Raw genomic sequence first — 22,170 nt, forward strand, 5'->3', positions numbered from 1 at the left:
TTGCTTGACAAACTAACAAGAATTATTTGAATAAGAACAACGGAATTGCGAGTAAATATTGTTATACACAATGTTATAAATAACGGTTTGCGCTCATTGGACGGACATAGTACATATGAGTAATTAATCGAGAATAATCCGAAATAAATACTGTCCCTACACCATCCTGAGTAATCATAGACTGAGAGTAAAGCTGAGTGGAATTGAATCTTCTGCCTTATGGGGGACAGGAAATTCCTGCCCTTACAGTCACTATTGGTGGGTTCGAGGTAGACCCGAGACAAAATTATATCAAATATTTAAACATTAAAACTCATCCTGAACTCATCCGACAGTGACTGTAGTAGCAGGAATTTTCTGTTCCCAGAAGACAGGTGATCTGGTTCCAATCTGAGTCGTTCGTTTCGATCAGATTCAATCAGATACCTCGGAAGATCCGGATCCAGTCCGATCGGACGGTGCATATCTAAACTCAAAATTTGATTTAGTTCGGAGGATTCGGACTCCTTTTCGGGGTCTTCCAGGAAAATCGTTCTCAATTTTTAATGCGGACCGGACTAGCGAAGCAAGTACCAGCGGGCTTGGCTTCGTCACTTTCTCGAGCGTACCACCACTGACTCATCTGATTATCTGTATGCATCCAAATGAGTCATCCGTGTAGAGATACTCTGCCGAGGGGCATCTTTTTCTCAGCTTTAACTTCCTCGGATGCGACGCATTTTTGTTCACTTTGTCAGCCTGATGCATCTGCTTTTAAAGTACGGATTCAGTCGCATGAGATCGTTCAGTAGATGTTAAAGCAAGAGCCGTACGGATCGGAATTTTGTCAGACGGAGAGGGCTTGGTGGTCAGATCAACCTGCCGCAAATTATTCTGCCTGTACTTGGTTTTATACACCGATGCTGAAGTACTTGTCGTTGTGTAATTTTGTGGAGCACATTACTATAGTTATTTGGCAATCAATGGGCATTAAATGTAATCCGCTTGTAAGTGCTCTGTGACTGGTAACTAACTACTAAATACACTCGGTATTCATTACGAAGAACGACGTATAACTTGCTTTTGAATTCAATGAGCTATAATACCGTTGGATCTGTATTGAGATTTGTACACATAAAAATTGAAACAGATATGCACGGATTTCAAAGCAAAACACACGCATTATGATGCGAATCGGACGTTTTGCATTTAAATTTGTATGCACAAAAATTAAAACAGATATACACGAATATTAAAATGAAATACACGCATCATAATGCAAATCGAACTGTAATTGAGATTTTTTTTATCATAGAAATAAAATTAAATCTAGTTAGTAGGAAGATTACTCAAAAGGCCTGTATAAAGGTTACAAGTACTAGAACAGTGTATAGCCCTTAGGGCCTGTTCGGCCGACAAATTGGAATGGGCTTGGGCACGGGAATTGAACTGAAAAACATTGTTCTCGTGGGAAAAAAAAAAGTTAAGTTGAACTGAATTTTTTTTTTCCACGTGAACAGTGATTCGTCCGAACAGGCCCTAAATTGGTGAAACTCTGGATAAAGATTTTAACACGGAAGTTTGGCTTCGCGCAGCGCACACGCCATATACACTACTGTTTTGATTCTACGGTCTGTGAGGTGCAGGAAGTCAAATTGCTCTGTTAATTTTTCTACCCGCAATTGTAGACGTTTAATGCGATTAAAGAGCAAGACTTCATTAGTTTTTAAATATGTGTGTGTGTTTTTTTTTTTTAAACCTTGACAGTGGCTGTTAAATCTGTATTTTTTAAGTCTACTATGAATACAACAATTTGCACGATGTTTTAATTTTAATCCGAATAAACCAACAGCGTTTTATTATTTTACAAAGAGGCTTTAACTATCCATCTTGTTTGTCTGTTTTAGAGCTGCTAATGAGCCGAGTTAGCTAGGGTTAGAAAGTCTGAATCGAGCTGGCTTGCTAGCTCAAACTCAACTCGAGTTACTCTCGAGTTGACTCGTGACTCATGAATTAACTCGTGATCAATAATTCTAATTACCTACTAGTAATCTAATACTTTGAATTTTAAGTTGTTGAACTGTTATTATGTAATAAACTATTTTTAGAAAGATCCATCTGTTCAAAAAACAACAGTTCTAGCATAAATTATTGTAAATATTCTTGTTTGTCATAGTTATTTTTGTTTACCGGTGAAAATGGAAATCGCTTGAAACATTGTTAATTTGTTCAAAAAGTAAAAGTATGGGACGCAGGTACTTAACTCAACCGAGTCCGAGTTAAAACGAGCGAGTTAAGTCCAACTTGAACTCAACTCGAGTCGGAGTAACTCAAACTTTTAACGAATAAGTTGTTAGCGAGTTTGGTACCAAAATGAGTTCAAACAGCTCACGAGCCACCGGCTTTTTATGCGGCCCTAGTCTGTTCATCGTTCCTTCACTTTTCAAACGTTAAAATAAATAAAAAATTCAAAACATAGTGTAACATGTTAGATAATCTATATTATTTGCAAAATACTCGTTATAAACTTTATAACATTTTGACTTTATTTTAATAAATCCAGTGGACTAAAAAATCAGGTGCAAAAATTACTTGCATCTCGAAATTTGCACAAAATTTATAAATATCCATCGAAATAAAACTGAGACGTTGCGATTTTAATTACACGCAACAAAAAAAAATATAATAATCGCATTTGAACGAGTATCAAAAAGAACAGAAACTGATGACATAATTTTTCTAGAGTGAGTCTATGGTACTATGCATATTACGATTTGGTCCGTGCTACGGCTCAATATTTGAGTTTTCAAAATTATAACGGTCGATCCGTGTTTGATTAATATGTGTTTGGAGACCAAATTTTATATTTTTTGAAATTTTTTTACTATTTTTTTATGGTCCAGAATTTTCAGATCAAGTGATTTTCTAAATATCTAAAACAATAGTAAAAAAAATTAAAAAAATGTAAAATCTGGTCTCCAAACACATATTAATATGGAGAACAAGATGAACGGTTCGGATCGACCATTAGAATTTTGAAAACTCGAATATTGAGCCGTAACACGGACCAACCCGTCATATGCATAGTACCATAGACTCACTCATTTTTCTAAATATAAATTTAGAATTTTTGAATGTGTGTATCAACCGGACCTGCTGGTACTATTATTATTTATCAACTGGCCTTGCGGTGACCATATTCTCTGAAATTTTTATTAATATCATTTAAAAAAATAAAAAAAACTCTGAAATTGAAGAATTAAAAAAAAACTCGGACCGCTAATTCAATCTACAGCTCTATTTTTGAAGGACTGCAGATTGAATTGATGCCCCCCAAAAACCTAAATATCAGTATACTATAGTGTATTTTTGGATTTCTGGGAACCTCCCAAAAATCGAGTCACGTATTGAATTGGCTGCTCGAGTATTTTTAAAATTCTCCATTAAATCTATTTTTTTTTTAAATATGATATAAATACAAATTTCGGTCATATTCCAACAGGTCGTCTTCATTTGCCAAATTCGAGACTGAGTAAATGATAATTTATTTATTTTTTGCATCAAAAATGATAATTTTCGTGAACTATCCTTTTCATCCATCACGGCAATACAACAGAAGATAGTGCCAAATTTTAAAACACGCCATTAATTAATAGATCAATGAGGAAATAATACAATCATACAAATATTTACAAAATTTGGTAAGCTGTCACGTGTGTTTGCATTTAGAAGTCGCAATGTTACATAGACAAGTGTGTAGCACGTTATTAGAACCTTTTTGACAAACTAGTGAAATTAGGGTTTATTATATAGACAAGTGCCTACCTTGTTTGACAAGCTAGTGACATGTAGAAATAATATAACGAATAAGTTAGGAATGTATTTGTAAAGTAAGGATTGTGTTTTACATTGTATTTTCGTTCTTAAAGTCAAGATATTTAATCGGAATTGTTAAATATATTATTTTTTATTAAAATATGTTAGGCATCAAATTATATTAAAAAAATATATTTTTACTATTGTTTAAGATAGATTAAAAATTGTTGTTTTTAAAGATTTTTGACCAACCAAAACAAAACGATTTTATAATTATATGAAAAAATAGTCAAAGTTTCTAAAAGAAAACGTGAAAATTAATTGATTTTCAAGCATGAACATTGAAATAAAATATACAAATGAGAAGTAAAGAGAGGTTCTTACTTTGTAATGCACCATGTTTAATAGTGGAACAAATTATACACTAAATCACTTTGAAAAGTTATAATTCGCTTGACAAATTAACGAGCATTATTTTAATAAAGAACTAGCATTTGGTAGTGAAGGTCTTTATGTGAAATATTATGGGTTCGAAATCCAGATAGGAGAAATAATTTGTTATAATAACGAGATAATTAAATAGTTGTGGCTTGACCTCCAACTTTGTAAAAAAAATATTATTTTAATAAGAACAACATAATTGCAAGTAAATGTTGTTACACACAATGTATTCAATGGCGGTATGCATCTGACAGACGGACGCGATACTACCAAGTAATTAATCAATAATAATTATAAATAATCGGTCATAATTGAGAATAATCGGCTGATTAGTTGAAAAAATATGTAAAAGTTTTGTCTCCGCTAATAACTAACGAACTGATTAATCAGCCTAAATAGACGTATTTTACAACACTGGTTATACATTCGATAGTTAAAATAGTTATATTATGCTACTCAGAAAATCAAAATTATTGTTCGGAAAAATGTCAGTTTGAATAACAATAACGACGAGATTATTAAAAAAAACAGTAAAACCAAAAACAAATGAGATTGCTATTGACGATGACGATGATAATGATAATGGAAATACAACAATGATTAGTCCATCCATCGCTGATTTGTTATTTAAACTAATTGCTAAACAACAAATTATATACCAATTTTAAATACTTCGATTAATGAATGTTAGACCATCATTTTTAGCCGGAACGGCATGCCATCCTGCTAATTTGATCCTCAAGTAGTTCCGAAATTTTTATTAATAGAAAAATGTAAAAGAAAAAACGGCGACAATAGAGAAAGTATTGCAGGAAAATTCAAAATGTTGAAAAAATGTAATAATTTATGACGTCCAGAAAACGTTATAGATCCGAAATGGCATGCCATCTTGCTAATTTGATCCTCAAGTAGTTACGAATTTTTTATTAATAAAAAAATGTAAAAGAGAAAACAACGACAATAGAGAAAGTATTGCAGGAAAATTCAAAATGTAGAAAAAAAATGTAATGATCTATGACGTCCAAAAAACATTATAGATCATCACGTCGTGATTAGTGCACTCAGATTACCGATTAATGAAACAACGAAAAAAGCAAAAAAGAAAAAGAAAAATAAAAACATGATGTTATACTTAACAACGTCCGGAGAGGCAAAAAAAGAAAAAGAAATTATAGGACGTATTTGTCCATCACGGCCAGTGAGGCGGAGGTAGAGTTAGAGACAGCGTGAAACTGAAAGAAAGGAACAACAGTGAAGTAATATCAGGACCAGACCGTGATATAAGATAACGACCGGATTTTTTTTTTATTTTTTGCTAAGAATCAAGCCGTGATACAACATAAGTCTAAGACGTAATTAGTGGTTAATGTGATTTCGTTAATATGAACGTATTGATCTATAACATCCAGAAGACGTTATAAAGAATCACATTTTTCGTATATATCTAATTTCAGTGAATTCTTTCTCTATTGATATTTTTTTCTACTAATAAAAATTTCGGTCAAGTAGTTCGCTAAACACTGTATAACATTCGATCGTAGGACGATACATGAATAAAGTAGCATTTTACATAAAATATTAAATTATATTTTTGCATTATGTTAGTAACTGAGACAGAATAAAAACGTCTAAATTTTCTAAATTTAATGCTCTACCTTTATTCCCTAAAGATACATTAACTTTATTTAATGTCAAAGACCGCAAAAAGAGTTCCATTCAATGTGCTAAAAATCATTTTGAACCACATAAATCATCACTATGCTTGCCAAACACAATTACAATGTTGTGAGCGCTGGATTAATTGCCACCTCACAACTCTCCATTTTCTCAATAAAAAATTATAATTACTTAAAAAAATTACAATATGTGCGTCGATTTAAACACAATCCACGATATACACTAAAAATAAATAGAATAAAACTTTGAGGAGGATCTGCTTACATCGGTTTTTATGACAACAATTACATTATATATTTTTAAATTTTAATTTTTTTTTAAAATTTTCTACTATTTATTAAGTATTTTATAAAATCGCTGTTAACATGCCACTGAATTTTTGCATCCATTTTAATAAATAGCAAAAAAAAAAACAATATATAAAATTTGACCTGCAAGCACATTTTAATATATTCATTATATTAAACGGTTTGAATCGACTGTTTGAACTTTAAAAATATAAAATATAATTCGGTGTCACAAAAAAAAAATATAAGTAGATCCCTCCTCTAAAACTTTTGTATTATTTTGCTTATTTCATAAGTTAATGCCTGAACATTTGGTTAATCAAAAAAGAAAAATTCCCGTGACGTGAGATTCCTGAAAATTGTTGTAATTTGGTTTACGAGTGTAACCGTGGACGAAGCGCACGCACCAACTACAGAGACCAGAGGGTGCGGGAAGAGTGCGAATTAAAATATTACTTTCGCCTCTTGTATTATCTTTTCATCTCCGACAGATCTACGCAATTGGTTCACAGTAACCCATATTCCTTACACGTGTAACACTCCCATTGGTTTCCGAGGAAACATCTAATTTAACAATACCACGTGTTTTTTTAGTAAACTGAAGTAAATTTTGTTGTCAGAGGAACGTTCCCGAATTTCTCTTCGGACTATAAATAAAAGCCCGGTCGGATGTCCCGCTTCCGACCGAGTGGACTCCTTTTTTCTATTTTTTTTTAATTTTTATTTCCCTTTTTCTTCTCTCTTACCACTTTTCACTCTCTCCTCTTCAATTCTCTTACATCACTTTCTAGGGTTTGTTTTCAGTTCTTTTTTTATTTATATTCGCTAAAATTGAAGGTTACGAGTGTTCGAGCTGGCAATTAGGGTTTCCGAGGAATCATGTCTCAGACCAACTGGGAGGCTGATAAAATGTAAGCTTTTATATTTTTGGATGAATTTTTAGTCGATTTTTTCACTTATTTAAAGATTGAACTCTGTTAGGCAAATTTTGTTGATTTCTTGTTTGTTTTGGGAAGGGTTTCCGTTGGATTTGTAACTGTCTACATGCTCTATTCTCGCTATAGTAATTTTATTTTTGGCTATTTTAGATGCGGCTAGTGGCTTTATGAGGCTTGGGTTTTGATGTTTGTTGCCTATTTACTACGAATTATTTATCCCTTTGGCATTTCTCTATTTAGAAACAGTGAAAAGGGAGTAACAACTTTGGTCTTTTCGCATCTTTTATCTTCACAATAGGTCACCAGTATCAGTACTTTTTAGTTCAAGTTGCTCTCTGTTGTCTAAATTTGAATTATAATCAAGGGGAAATTTTTTGTGAATTTTTCTGTTTGCTCTGTAGCTGCTTTCAGTTGTTATTTTTATCAAAACAGAATTTTCCAGGCACTAAATTTTCTCCTATTTTTAATTTTTTAATTTTAGTAAGTTTTCATTTTTTAAGCGGTAGTTCTTATTTCTTAAGCTTATCCTTAATTGGTAGGTTATTTAGATGACGGGGACCATTTTTTTTATCTGAAAATTATGTAGATTGAACTCAATTGCTGTGCGTAATTTCAGATGAGTTGCATGTCCAGAGTTTTGGTAACTTGAACTTCAGTTTTTAAAATGTCACAATTCTAAATCTAAAAGGAAAAATCTTCTATGCATGAGATAATACCGATGTAGTTTTTTTTTCCTAAAGCTAAAAGTAGAAGAATTTCTAAGTTTTCTTATCGAAATTCACCAGATTCCAGTGATACTCACCTCATTTTTTTACAGTAGTTGTTGGGATATTTTGTTGGTTACCTTAGTTCTGACTTGTATGTTCTTGTTAGCAATTGTGATTGTATATCAGTTAGAATACAATTTCAGATGAGTTGCATGTCCAGAGTTTTGTTAACATGAAAGAATGCAAATTTTTGAAGTAAACATTTCATTTTATGTTATAAACTAAGCTGTTCATTAATGTACTTATATGATTCTTTCTCAAAAAAGTTATATTTTCAGAACGATTGGTATTGCATTAGACCTTTTGGCATAATTTCTACTGCAATACTTGATTTAACTTCATATTTGTTCTTGGTCGAAAATCTTCCTTTCTGCCAAACTACAGGAAGAAAATGTTCTAAACCTGGTGTTCCTTTCTTTCATGTTGAAACAGGTTGGATGTATATATTTATGACTATTTCGTAAAGAGAAATTTACAAGCAACTGCCAAGGCATTTCAAGCGGAAGGGAAGGTCTCCTCTGATCCTGTTGGTATGCACCTTTGTTCTGTGATTTTTTTTTTTGGCTAACTGTTGTAGATTGCTTAAAGCTGGCTTAAATATTAAGGTGTTAGTAGTACAATGACTTGCTATTACCAAATCTTCGATTATTACTTTGTAGCTAATGTTCCGTTCTCATTGAAATTTTGTTACATTGTCAGCAATTGATGCACCTGGTGGGTTTCTATTTGAATGGTGGTCGGTTTTTTGGGATATATTTATTGCAAGAACAAATGAAAAGCACTCTGACATCGCCGCTTCCTATATTGAGGTAAAGCTTTCTGTTAGCAAATCATTTAGAACTTGCATTGGTTGCACGGAATGGTCTTTTGGTTTGCTTTACCTAGTTTGTTTGGTGCTCAGTTATGTAATTTTGGGGTTAACTGAGGTTGGGTTCAAAAATTCATGACAAATTGTATTATTCGAACATGGTGGGTTGAACCAAAGCTCACAGTGAAGACCAACTGGATGTCTGTTAATCATATGAAGGTTAACTGAAGACAACCAGGATTAATTTCGAGCATTCTTACAAATGCGGAGCATAGTTGGCTATTTTTGAAACTTATTGAGCATTAAGGGATGTGTACCATGCAGCATTGTATTTTGCTTGGGGCTTACTTGCATGGTGTGTGAACTAACCTGGTATCGTACCAGTACTTTAATTTTCAGATGGGTACTAATATGTGCTGTACCTGATTATGGTGTTCAACTGGGATGACTATCCTTTAGTGTCAAATTTACAGGACCGTTCCTATTTATTATTTTTATTACAGACTCAGCTAATGAAGGCAAGAGAGCAGCAGCAACAGAACAACTCACAACAGCCATCACCACACCAACAATTGCCACAGCAAAATACAAACCAAACTCAAAACCAGCAGCAACTCCAGATGCAACAAATGCTCCTCCAGAGGCAGCAACAGCACCACCAAAACCAACAACAACAGCAGCAGCAACAACAACAGCTGCAGCAGCCATCACCGCAGCAAAACCAAAATCAGAATCATCAACAGCAACAGCTGAGAAGAGAGGGTGCTGGGGGCCACATCTTGAATGGGGCAACTGGTCTTGTTGGAAGCACTGCAAATGCACTTGCTACTAAGATGTACGAAGAGAGGTTGAAGTTACCTCTTCAGAGAGATTCAATGGACGAAGCCTCCTTGAAGGTAGTTTTGAGTATTTGGCCTCTTTAAAATGTGATAATTTTCCTTGTACCTAGCGGAACCTGAACTATCTCATACAAAAAAAAAGAATTTGAGTTTTGCTGTCTTTTCTTGTTTTCTTTGTAAGGGCGATTTTTTGTATTTGACTTAAATGAGGGAGAATAAATAGAGGCGACTTGATTTTTTGGAAATATTTGTTAGATAACAGTGTGCATGTTATATATTAATACTATCTTTGTTGTAAAGACGAGATGTTTGTCATATCGTAAGATAGGTGATATCCTGATATTTCATGCTTTCAAGGCACAGTTTACCTGTTCACTTATTTTGTTTATCTTACTTATCACGTACTTATTTGGTCAATTCGAACTCTACTTGTAGCAGAGGTTCGGTGAAAATGTGGGCCCTGCGATGGATCCGGGCCATGCTTCACTTCTGAAGTCGGCTGCAGCTGGACAATCATCTGGGTATAATTTAAAAACTCATATTTAGGGATCTGTTTTAAGAATTTATGAGGAAGTGTACAAGCTTTTAATTTTATTTCCTTCTGTTATGCAGACAAGTTCTTCATGGCACGAGTGGTGGATTGTCGGGGACCCTACAACAGGTTCAGTCTAGGAATCAACAACTCCCGGGCCCCATTCCGGTAATTAAAAAAACATGCAATCACTTTCGTCATGTGGGTCTCTTTGTCTTTGTTTGTGTTAAGTTACTGATTTTTTATTCAATTTGTATTGTTGGTCAGAGCATCAAAACTGAGATGAATACTATGTTGTCACCCCGACCTCTGGGGCCTGAGGGACCATTAATGGGAGTTCAAGGTAATTATTGCTCAAATTTATTATTATTATTATTGATTATTATTATTAGTATTACTATTATTACTATTTTACTTGAGATGTATTTACTTTTAATTAAATTAATGCTAAGTTGGTTTTAAAATTCAGCGGCATACTACAACTAGTCTAAACAGACTGACTATGACTATGTGCTTACTGATTATTCTTTGTTTTCAGCTGGATCAAATCAGCCTGGGAGTAATTTAACTTTGAAAGGATGGCCCCTCACGGTAATCAACAAAATTTGGTTCTGAAAAATATTACACATGTGTCTTGAAGATGATTGAGATATTCAGATTAAGGTTTTGGAGTCTGTTTCTGTAGTTGTCAAGCAATTTTACATGGCATCTTAGAAGTAAATTAAAAACCAAATCTGCACAAAATTAATTAAACTTTAGTGAAAAGAAAATTTGGACCTAGTATCTAAACCTTCTTATTAGTTATTACCAATCCAACTCTCAATTCTCAAATAGTTTCAGTGCAGAAATTTAGTGAACTAAATAGTGAAATATAACAATAGCAACTTAATTATACCTTATGTTCACTACTCCTAACTTGCTCTTTCTTATGTGACAGGGATTAGAGCAGCTCAGGACAGGAATACTCCAGCAACAGAAACCATTCATGCAATCGCCCCAACCATTCCATCAGATGCAGCAGTTCCTGACACCGCACCAGCAGCATCTGCTACTCCAGGCGCAGCAAAACCTCTCATCTCCAAATGCGGGAGCTGCTGCTGCCAGTGATGTTGATGGTAGGAGGTTGCGAATGCTCATGAGCAACCGCAGCATGGTTCTCGGGAAGGATGGTCCCGGCCAGCCAAACCCTATGGGAGGTGATATTGTGCCAAATGTTGGTTCCCCCTTCCCAGGCCCTGTGTCCGGAATGGGCCGCAGTGATATTGATATGCTCATAAAGGTAAAAGTAGTTATTTTTATTACTGTTTGAAAAGATTTAGTTTGCATCCTTTTTTCCGAATTGTTTGGTGCTAAACTCTGCCTGATCTCCTCTCATAACAAGCCCGTTCGGTATTTTGTCAGCTATTATGTATTCTTAAATCTTAAATAATATTTGAACAGCAAGAAGCCAAGGATTGAAGCTAAGGGCGCAGTAATTAGTTCTTACTTCATGCATGTTATAAGTGCTAATGATGTTACTTTCTTTTTAGTAGAAGAAAATTGTTCAGCTACAGCAACAGCAACAGCAGCAACAGCAGAGTGGCAGTCAACTCCAGCAGCCTTGTGTCTCAAGCCAGCAATCCCAAAATTCGAACCCACTTCTGCCCCCACCAGAGAAATCCATACCTGGTAACGGAACTGTTGACGGAAGCATGCCTACCTCTTTTAGAGCTGACCAGGTAATGTCTTCTTGTTTTCTGGCTTATTCATAAGCTGCTTTGCGGCGAGACGATTTTCATGTTATGTTGGATAGTTTTATAGGGGTGTGTGGATGTCTTATCTTGCAGTAGTATCTGTGTGGTTCTTTATAATGTTCATGATTTTTAGATGTCTGACAGCCTCTAATTAAGCTCATTTCTTCTCCATGGTATTCATACAATTATGTTGATGGTTTCATATTCAAAGTAGTTTCTTTTCTGAATCCTTTTGCAAACATGAAAATGTTGGGTGAGTGTTGTTGCCTTGTACTGTTGATCCTATCATTTTGTGGGTATGTGATTATATGGAGAGGTGCAGAGGGTAGTTGATCAATCTATGTGCTTATTATATATCTTTCCTTCTATGGTTTTTTTTTTTTTTTTTTTTTGACAGAGGTGGGTATTTGATGCCAGTGCGCATTGGATGCTGTTGTATTCTTTTTGGTTTTGCAATGTGTTATTGTAGTGATAGCCCTTTTGGTCTTATTAGGTGTCAAAAACCCAGATAGGGCGGAAGCGGAAGCAGCCAGTCTCTTCATCGGGACCTGCCAACAGCTCAGGAACAGGAAACACTGCAGGTGGACCATCTCCCAGCTCAGCCCCCTCAACACCATCAACACACACACCAGGTGACATCATGTCCATGCCACAGCCGCCTCACAATGGCACCTCAAAGGCTCTCGTGGTCTTTGGCTCTGATGGCCCTGGCAGCCTGACCTCCCCAGTAATCCAGCTGGTATACCTATGTCTACATCAAGTTTATTTGGTGTTAAAAGTTCTGTAGTTGTGGCTATTTGAGCTTATTTGTGAGCTCGCTTGGTAACGGATTTGAGTTGCTTGATGTAAGCCTATACTACACCCCATGTTATTGTTTGGTAGTTATCCTGTGTGAAACCAGTTTTGCTTGTTCTTTTGAACTGCAAGCTTTTATCAGTAGGTATGTGCTCCAGAAACGGTTTGTGTAAAGGGAAGGGAAGGGAAGGAAATGGTTCACCTCCTCCTCTACACCCCGATCTATATGCCATTCACCCTCGTTCTCCTCTGTTCCCTCTCATATTAATCCCTTGTGCAGCAAATAAACGGCTTTGGTCAGGTCCGGTGAGGAGCTCCCCCCCCCCCCCCCGGGCTTTCCGCAATTGTCCCATTTTGGTTACTAATTGATTGGATGCAGGAACAGTGAATGTGCTGCTCTAGGGTCCTGACGTGATTGAACATGTAAAATAGATTGAAATTGTTACCTCGTGCCGAACATCCCATACAAATAAATAACATGATATGTAAGGTGGAATCTAAATATCTTCTCTCCTTTCTTTTTCCAGGCTGATATGGATCGATTTGTAGAGGATGGATCATTGGATGACAATGTTGAATCTTTTTTATCGCATGATGAGATGGATCCAAGGGAGACTATGGGCCGGGGCATGGATGTCGCTAAAGGTGCTTCACTCTCTCTCCCTCCTATTTTTTTTAATACCTGTCCCCTCTTTCTGCACCAAAATGTATTTATTCAAACTTACCACCTTCATAACCTTTCCTTTTGAAATTTGCGTTGCAGGGTTTACATTCAACGAGATTGGCTCTACCCGGGCAAGCACCAGCAAAGTGATCTGTTGCCACTTTTCTTCTGATGGGAAGTTGCTTGCAACAGGAGGGCATGATAAGAAGGTTTTGTTTGTCTTAGCATGTTTGCTGTATTTACCCCTTGTGACCATTTCATTTCTGCTTCTGAAAACCCACTAGTATGACATATGCCTCACAAAACAAGAAATATCAAGTTTACACCCATGAAATATTGGCACTATTGAGTCATCTCTTTTGCATTCTCTTTAAAAGATTCCTAAGCTGCCTTGTTGGTGCTTTTTTCTGTGCACAGTCTACGAAGAAAGTAGAAAGGAAATTGGTAATAAGTGAATTTGAAGTAGGAGAGCAGGGTGTAAGTGATGTTTTTTGTTTTATATGGAATGCATATCTCCTAATGTGAGGGGTATCCCCTTAGATTTGTAGATTTGTACAGTGATGAATGAAACCTTTTCCTCTTGTATGTATTGAAGCTCCTCTTGTATGTATTGAAGCAACATACAGTAATAAAATTGAAAAGGAAAACTTATAACAATGCAGGCTGTGCTATGGCATGTGGATAGCTTGAAGGCCAAGTCGACCCTTGAGGAGCATTCTTTATTAATTACTGATGTGCGGTTCAGCCCTAGCACGCCTCGCCTTGCCACATCATCTTTTGATCGCACCGTCAGAGTCTGGGACGCCGACAATGTAGTATGATGTTCCCTCCTTTTTATTTTTAACTCACAAGCTCTCACTTTTGTCGTTCTCACACATTATACTTCCTGAAGATCAATAACTTGGCATCAATGTTCTGATATACCAATGGCATAACATCCTTCACTACTGAAACTCTAAATGCTGAACAAAAACTATGGCCAACACGATACAAGAACCAGATTTGACTGGTTTTAGTGAATTCTGCCTAGGTGCTCCTATTTTGTATCTTGTCACAAGACTTAACCTTTTTTTTAATGGCCAGAAAGGGCATTTACTTCTTGCCTCCATATCTGTATTTTTAAGTGGCATTGCACTTGATGCAGCAAGGGTACTCCCTGCGCACATTTACGGGGCACTCGGCATCGGTGATGTCTCTGGACTTCCACCCGAACAAGGAAGATCTCATTTGTTCATGTGATGGTGATGGGGAAGTTCGTTATTGGAGCATTAATAACGGTAGCTGCATCAGGGTGTTCAAGGTATCCTTTGTGCTAATTTGTTATAAAACATTTTATGACATTAAAAAGTTAATATTGTACATGAAAAGGGACTTGTCATTAAACAACACAATGCTAGTCTCAACTCATAAAATACCAGCACATAACACCCCGTGTAATATGGGAATAACCCCTGTACAGAGCCTACAGATTGCCCTGTCGAAAGAGGAAGATTCCATTGGGTTTGTTTTAAATAACATGCCCGGAACAATTACTCTTCGTGGATAAATGAAAATGGGAAGGTGGTTGCGGCAAATTTAAGAACTTGCAAGGTAGTGGACACGGTAGATTTTCTTGTTTTGCTTTTCTTAATGATGAGGATAATTTGATCATTTTGTGGAGATGTCTGAAATATTATCCCGAGGCAAATGAGAAACATATTTTATGATTAGTATTTATTTCTTATTATCTATCTCTTTCAGGGAGGCACGACACAAATGAGATTCCAGCCTCGTCAAGGAAAGTATCTTGCGGCTGCTGGGGAGAATTTAATATCCATATTAGATGTGGAGACGCAAGCTTTGCACAGTTCGCTGCAGGTTATTTTCTTGGATTTGCCATTTTTCATGCTGTGTTCTGGTTTGAGCAAAACCTTTGTTTATAGTTTATACCCACTATATATGGTGGTTTGTGAGATTCGTGGCTGTCATTGTACAAGTGTTTTTGCATGGTTAAATGTGAGTGCATGGCTGCATGCATGTGAATATCAAAATTAAATCAGTTCAGTGAAGTTTTGTAAATCAAACATCATCTATCTACTGACATACCATTGGCTGGCAAACACCTGTACTCTTCTATATTTAATCATTCTCGTTCTGTCATAATGGAACTGCATTTTCTTTCGTATTGTAGGGTCACACGAAGCATGTGGACTCTGTGTGCTGGGACCCATCAGGGGAGTACTTGGCATCAGTGAGTGAAGACTCGGTTCGGGTGTGGTCATTTGGTGCTGGAGGCGAGGGGGAGTGTGTGCATGAGCTCACTTGCGTTGGCAACAAGTTCCATTCTTGTGTGTTCCATCCGACCTTTCCTTCTCTCCTGGTCATTGGCTGTTATCAGGTACCTTTTTTATATTTAAAGTTATGATTTGAGCACCAGCCTTTGGGAACTGCTGGCAGCAATCAGAGTTCTGAGTAATCGTCAATCAACTGAACTGTGGATCATTTGTTGTTGTGATGAGTACTAAATGTGTACATTGCTAGTTTTATATTTGCATGGTGGGTGGGCTGTGGACCTGTGGTAATCGTTGAATTGAGATTTTTATTTGTACAAGAAAGACATTAAACTTTATTTTAGACAATTTAAGGTAAAGTGGTAAGTGGTGATTGAGATGGTAGCAGTGTATTCAAATATCAGAGCTATAAAACTTTTTGTATGATTGATATTTTGAGTCTTATAGGGGCAAAAACGATATTTACATCTGTTCTTATCTTTCTCGTGCAGTCTTTTGAACTTTGGGACATGAGAGAGGGAAAGACAATGACACTCAATGCGCATGACGGATTAATTGCAGCCTTGGCTGTGTCGAATGTAACAGGTCTGATTGCATCAGCTAGCCATGATAAGTTTGTCAAATTATGGAAATGATCTTATTTACGAGATTGGTGCGGAAGTAGAAGGTATAATAGCTAACATGAGACCTCGACTACTAACCACCGCCGCCATCGCCACCAACTTTGTTGTATTCTGTGGTCCTTCATGTGGTGCCTTTTTGATCAACTGGAGTTTTGTTTTGTGTACCGAACAAAGGGGCATGCGTGAAAGTGACATGGCTAATGTTGTATACATGGCTAATGTTATATAGGTAGTGTTATTTGATACGGGCAGACCAGTGCTCTGCACCAACTTGCAGTGTTTTTGCATGCACTCTATTTTGCAGGATGCCTGTGCCATGCAAACATTAATTTGCTGAAGTTTATTTCCAGTCATATTTTCTAGTGTCTCGATTTCCTTCGAAAATGAGGTAACTTGCAAGCAAGCGCTAATCTTAAAGCATTTTTTTATTGTGGCTGGAATGCATGGATTTTTTTCTCTATGCAGTTGAATGAAAGGTTACCAACGTGGTTTCCTAGTAGACTAACTGTATGCGGAATAATCAGGCCTAATTTTCTTGTGAATTATCCGTTTAAACCAGGGAATTAAATAATATCTAAGCTAGTTGCCGGGTGGAAATGTCGACAATTGCTTTTAGCTTTTAATTAGTATAAACGTAGTTAGTGGTAGAGGTGGAGTGCTCCTGAAGCCATTGATAATGATGTTTCCCTGATGATTATTGTGCCAGCGTTAGGCTGTAACATTAAGAAAAGCGAATTATTCTCTCGTTGCAATAGAAAGACTAAAAGTTGAGCAACTAGTAATAAAATTCATTTAGACAATGCGAATTCAAATTTTTATATTTCATTACTATGTAACATTAATAATTAAATCATTTAAAGCTTGAAGAAAATTGAGGTTGATAATTATGTGCTTATAAATATTTGCCTTAAAAACGACTAAAAAGTTGATTTACGAAGCGAATAAACCTACTTTATAGTGTAATCGAGTGTTGTTTCTGCATGGATAATTTTGAGTACCAAGTTATTAATTTTTCAACTATTTTGACTAACCAATGCTGAGTAATTTCTAAAATTTAGCTAAGTCATCAAATTCCGAAATCATCGCAAATTTAAAATAGGAAATATTTTTAAAAGCAAATTCCTAGAATTTCCGGCTTCACACAACACTTAATATCCTATCTAAAAAAGATCCCGCTATTCCAAATGCATTAATCCCGTGACATAATATCCTGTCTAAAAAAGATCCCGCTTCTCTAAATGCATTGATTTCTGTGATTAACCAAACTCTAGATAAGCATTACGTTTTCTAATTTCCTAATTTCAAATGTTGGTTTCCCTAAGATAATTAAATTTCTATTGTCGGTACCTCATCTATTTCTACCAAGTTTACCTCTGTAATCGGATTTATCAACGTTCCCTTTCGATACCATAACTTGGTCAACTTTCATCCCCAAATATCTTGACAGCTAGTGCCTAAAGGCCCCCTAAACGAGCTAATTATTCCCAAATCAATCACATACCCAACGAAAAACTAAAAATAAATCTCATCACATCATAAAATAGAACTCTAAATAAAATTAATTTATCCAACAATTTATACGAGTAAAATTAATTTACCTAACTTGTACCACCCATTACAAAACATTTTAAAAGAGAGCATAAATAACTACGAATATATAGTTTCTCAATATTTAACAACAGGAATCCAACGAGGCACCGTAAAAAATGCTCAATCTAGGTATTTCACTTTCAATTCAACTGAAATATTCTGACCAGATTAATTTTTGGTCACAAAAAAGTCAATTGTAATGAAACCACTCTAAATTACCTAGTTACTCTGTATGCCTGAAAAAAAGAACATTCAACTCGTTAATTTATTTACTATTAAAAGATTTAAAGCAATGCTCGGAATTTCTAACAAAAGTGTCGTACCTTGACAGCCTTGAGCAGATCTCTTGCAGTTTTGTCATTCTTGAAGTGGTCACGCACAGGCTACAAAAACAAAAGAAAATATTACATCAAAGTCTTTTCACAAATTAAAACCCAAATTTTTTATTTTTGTTCCTTGTATCTGCAACAGCTAACAAACATCTTTTATTAATAACCAGTAGCCTCTAAATTACTGCAATGAATTTTTTTATTGTAAATATAGGCAATAGCCTGATAAGTTATTCCGTGCCAAAATTGATATTGAGCTTAAATCAAACCAGGGAGTTCATATTATTTCTCCAAAGTTTGCAATGAACTAATTAGGGAAAAAACAATCTACTTTAATTGATCTCTTCAAATCCCACAAATAAAAATGTAATTAGTAACAAATATGACATTGCTAGATGCTGGTATCCAATCATAGTTAGATGTAGGATCTAATCTACAAAATTAATACTACTCTTTATAAGAAAATTTATCACATCAATCACGATATAAATTACCTTACACGGATCCAAAACAAGAGCACCCAAATACAATTGTAAAACTAAAAAAAGAGAGATAATTACTTGTAAAATTTGATTGATGGCTTTAGCAAGGGCAGGCTTAACATCACCAGGATGTAAGCTACCGCTTTCATAGTCAGCAATCAGTTCTTCCATTGTAGCAAAAACCCTGCATAGAAAAAAACAATAAACAAATACATAAAAAGCATCAACAAATCTGTGTGCTAGGAGGAAACTAAAACCAGAGGGTGAAACTAGAAGAAAATAAAACTCACTTGTTGCCCCCATTCTGTTCTGGTCTCGTGACCTCAAATTTACCAAACCAAGGGAGTACTATATACTTTATGTATTCCAAGCATGGATTCCCTTCTGCTATTTTAGGAGGGCAGTAAGCTTTCTTTATCTTCAAATTCACCTCTGCCTATACGCATCAGCAGGAGATTACAGATTGTCATATCAGAAGTATCTTCGGGCAAAAAATATTTTTAAGGAAAATTTAAACCTTCGATATTAGATATGACATGATACCTCTTCATCCTCCATGTAGATGGAAGAAGTAGGGTCACTCTTTGACATTTTCTCCTGGCCTTCTTTCAAACCGGGTAGCATATCTGAAAATTGGAAATTAGAAGATCTTATATTTGCAATTAATAACAAAAAATATTAAATCAATAATGGACCACAAAGGGGTTATGAAGAATACGATGAGAGAGAATAATGGGCTTGTTTTTCCTCTTGATGTCGTCGCAGTATTCTCTGGCCAGCACATTAACCTTCCTTTGGTCCATCCCTAGCTGGCATATGTCGGCCTACAATGCATTATGAAAAAAAAAAAAAAGAATTTTTTTTTCAATTTATGTGCATTTTAACATGAAATTCCCATTCCAAAAAAGCTAGCACTACAAGCAAATGCATTTTTTTATGACAGAATAACTCTATCTATCACCACAATAAGTTTAATGGACAAATGAGTAAAGAAAAATAGGCACCTTGAGGAAAAATATGTCAGCACATTGCATGCAAGGGTAGAATATCTGTGCTGCCGTGAGGTCATCCTGATCTGTCCGACCCATTATCTGACAACATCTGCATAACCATTATCTTATTAGGCAACGATTCATGTAGGTTATTATAAAAATACAACATCAGTAATAACACTCATAGTTACTGACATGCTTAACATATGTAGCATATGAATGCAAATAATAATAGTAATAATAAAAGGCATCCCTACAGAACAAAGAAAACTATCCTCTGCATCCTCTTCTTTGTATAGTTCAGAAAGATAAAAAAAGGACAAAAACAAAAACAAAGAAAGAGTGCAGCACACTCACAGTTCCCCACAACATACCTGAGGAATGGAATATGTACTAATTTACCACATTCAATTACCGAAATACAACACCTAAGTGGATAGTAAACTAGGTCATAAGAAAAACTAATTCAACCATATGATCTCAGAACAACTTGTGTAATAATAAATTGTAAAGATATCTTGCAATTCTCTTAATACTTCAGCAAAAGAAGACAGGTCTACCTTTTCTATTGGTTATGGAAGTGTAGAAATGAGATATGTTTTAAAAATGCTAAACAAAAAAAACTGCTAGGTCAATTATTATACTTATTATCTCCTTAATTCATTACTGGACACGGGTCATACTACACCAAGAGTAAAGGAAGCAACAACCAAATGGATGCCAGAATGCCTTGGTGTCATTCCTTTGAGGGTCTGGGACCCTAGAGATGCTCAGATGGTTGTGTATCAGAGGGAAGATTCATAGACTGGCTTATGAGATAGGAAACAAGTAGTAGGGCTTCTTTAGGATAACTATACGTACCAGGCATGGTCGTGGTAAACTCAAATTTTGCTTGAGTGCCTTTGGGTGGTTACTGTTGATGTTAACTTCATTAGAGATAGTTTTGTGAATGTTGATGTTAATTCCTTGTTTTGTGCTGAATGTTGTTGAATGGATATTGGAACAAGTGAGGCAGTAAGGGGGTGTAAGTTAGCTCTATTTGATGTGATAACGAAATGGGTTCTTTGCCTTGTTTTTATTTTAAAAAGTGAAGTACCTAGTAATGCGAGCAAGGTTATTTCTTCTTGCAATATCCATGACTAGTGGCCAATACTCACTAGCCCTGCCATTGATCTCATCAGAAGACCATAGAAATTCGACTTTCTCTTGGTCCATGCCAACAGCCTTCCAAATTTCAATCAGGTAGCGGCCGATTGTTCGGATCTTGTTCAGATCACCCCCCATTTTATTATTCAATTGCGCAAACCAGTCGGCAATCCATATCTTAACAGTGCATCCAGCTTTGGTCATCTTGTTCACACTGATTGTTTTCATCACACCCTAAAAAATTGTTAATTGTTAATTTGATGGAGGTGCTGTTGTATCAGGAATGAGAATTTCAGCTCTACAAAAACTCATTAAAATGTTCCTTCTATGAATATAATTGCTTATTCATAGTGAACTTGATTTGCATATATTCCCACCTTTTCGTACAAGCTAACTAATTATACGCACAAATTCACTAAACAAGCTCAATTACTGAAAGTATTTAATCTAACACCGACAAGAAACAACTGCTTAGAGTTCATCCATCACAGATTTGAAAAATGATAACAGACAAAATATTATGTACACCGAAGCACAAAAGAAGAAGGCCTCAAATAAAACCTGGGCAATATGCATTCTTCCGGAAGGTTCAAATCCATCATAGCAGATCGGATTTGGCTTCTTCGCAAGCAAATTTCTCAACTCGTCCTCTTGAATGCATTCCTCACCAACACTCCTCACCAATTGAAACTTCTCCTCTGGCGTCATTCTGAAATATCATGTATAACTTAACTCAATTTACTTGCAGAGAATCCAATACAATTCAGTTCTCAAGCAAGGGAAAGATCCTTTTATCTTTAAACTTGGAGGAAGAATGCGACAGGGAGAGAGAATTTCTTACTCAGTTGTAGATGAAGAAGAAGCAGGAGAGGCGTCGAGAGAGAGAGATCCAACAGCGGAGGATGCAGAGATGGACGAATCAACGACTGGGATTGACTGTGGGTTCTCGTCAGATGCATCCGCCATTTTGCAATTTCAGCAAATATCGAGTAAAAGCAAAGTAAGCTATACTAAGAAAGAGATGAGAGGCGGCGAATCTGACAATGGCGAAGGGTTTACGGGGGGAGAGAGAGAGAGAAGGGAGTTAAAGTGAAAAGAAGGCTTGGGCTGGATGGGCTTTTATGGGCTGGAATTTGTAATAGTTTTAATCCAATGGCGAAGGGTTCCTTCTTGAAAACCAAGTTCTCTAGCGGGTTTCTTGAAAACCAAGCATGTGGAGTAATGGAGAGCACCTGATTGGGAAAAACAGAGAAACAATCGCACTAGTGTACTATTCATGGTCCTGAGTATTTTAATGGAAGAATTAGGGTTGAGGTTAAGTCAATTAATAGTTACATCTTAACTGAAAGTCTGAAATAGACAAATGAATATCGATACCATGGGCAGATCCAGCCGACATTTTTATTTTTACCCCATTAAAAAATCATTTTAATAATAATAACCAAAGTTTAGCAACAATTTT

General features: G+C 35.8%; 2 protein-coding genes across 7 annotated transcripts in view; one reads left to right on the forward strand and one right to left on the reverse strand.

The window, feature by feature from the left end:
- The first annotated feature begins 6,878 nt into the window (after nucleotides 1–6,878).
- Nucleotides 6,879–16,522, forward strand: LUG (transcriptional corepressor LEUNIG). 4 transcript variants are annotated; one of them, XM_078312078.1, is made up of 18 exons: nucleotides 6,879–7,111; nucleotides 8,338–8,435; nucleotides 8,605–8,714; nucleotides 9,217–9,609; nucleotides 9,988–10,073; nucleotides 10,165–10,252; nucleotides 10,352–10,427; nucleotides 10,623–10,675; nucleotides 11,022–11,363; nucleotides 11,617–11,802; nucleotides 12,311–12,556; nucleotides 13,140–13,257; nucleotides 13,376–13,485; nucleotides 13,939–14,088; nucleotides 14,421–14,576; nucleotides 15,017–15,133; nucleotides 15,447–15,653; nucleotides 16,038–16,522. In XM_078312078.1, exons 1-18 carry the CDS (start codon nucleotides 7,080–7,082, stop codon nucleotides 16,179–16,181), a joined length of 2,712 nt encoding a protein of 903 aa, XP_078168204.1. In that variant the 5' UTR covers nucleotides 6,879–7,079; the 3' UTR covers nucleotides 16,182–16,522. The 4 variants fall into 4 exon arrangements, with proteins under 4 accessions (XP_078168204.1, XP_078168202.1, XP_078168203.1 ...); XM_078312076.1 differs by having other exon boundaries at nucleotides 6,880–7,111; nucleotides 13,939–14,091; XM_078312077.1 differs by having other exon boundaries at nucleotides 6,880–7,111; nucleotides 9,991–10,073; nucleotides 13,939–14,091.
- Nucleotides 16,523–17,696: 1,174 nt separating this feature from the next.
- Nucleotides 17,697–22,170, reverse strand: part of LOC144562791 (Tyrosyl-tRNA synthetase, class Ib, bacterial/mitochondrial) — a 28,366-nt gene continuing 23,892 nt past the window's right edge. Inside the window, exons 2-12 of one of the 3 annotated variants that reach the window (XM_078312082.1) lie at nucleotides 21,550–21,704; nucleotides 21,270–21,417; nucleotides 20,659–20,942; nucleotides 19,575–19,671; nucleotides 19,289–19,394; nucleotides 19,114–19,196; nucleotides 18,861–19,006; nucleotides 18,649–18,754; nucleotides 18,083–18,142; nucleotides 17,979–17,995; nucleotides 17,697–17,918 (exon numbers count right to left, since the gene is read on the reverse strand). In XM_078312082.1, coding sequence (XP_078168208.1) covers nucleotides 17,900–17,918; nucleotides 17,979–17,995; nucleotides 18,083–18,142; nucleotides 18,649–18,754; nucleotides 18,861–19,006; nucleotides 19,114–19,196; nucleotides 19,289–19,394; nucleotides 19,575–19,671; nucleotides 20,659–20,942; nucleotides 21,270–21,417; nucleotides 21,550–21,674 — 1,191 coding nt within the window. In that variant the 5' untranslated portion in view covers nucleotides 21,675–21,704 and the 3' untranslated portion in view covers nucleotides 17,697–17,899. Of the gene's footprint in view, nucleotides 17,919–17,968; nucleotides 17,996–18,082; nucleotides 18,143–18,648; nucleotides 18,755–18,860; nucleotides 19,007–19,113; nucleotides 19,197–19,288; nucleotides 19,395–19,574; nucleotides 19,672–20,658; nucleotides 20,943–21,269; nucleotides 21,418–21,549; nucleotides 21,770–22,170 lie in introns of those variants that run through there. The other 2 variants (XM_078312081.1, XM_078312083.1) reach the window with 2 other exon arrangements.

Source organism: Carex rostrata, chromosome 12, assembly GCF_964058835.1.
Source record: "Carex rostrata chromosome 12, lpCarRost1.2, whole genome shotgun sequence".
Classification (NCBI taxonomy): domain Eukaryota; kingdom Viridiplantae; phylum Streptophyta; class Magnoliopsida; order Poales; family Cyperaceae; genus Carex; species Carex rostrata.

Bases quoted from the DNA above. Each gene is read 5' to 3' on its own strand.
- LUG (XM_078312076.1), top strand. From the start codon at position 7,080: ATGTCTCAGACCAACTGGGAGGCTGATAAAAT. The intron at 11,803-12,310 runs GTAATGTCTTCT...TGGTCTTATTAG, and splicing joins CCTCTTTTAGAGCTGACCAG to GTGTCAAAAACCCAGATAGG. The intron at 14,577-15,016 runs GTATCCTTTGTG...TATCTCTTTCAG, and splicing joins GCTGCATCAGGGTGTTCAAG to GGAGGCACGACACAAATGAG.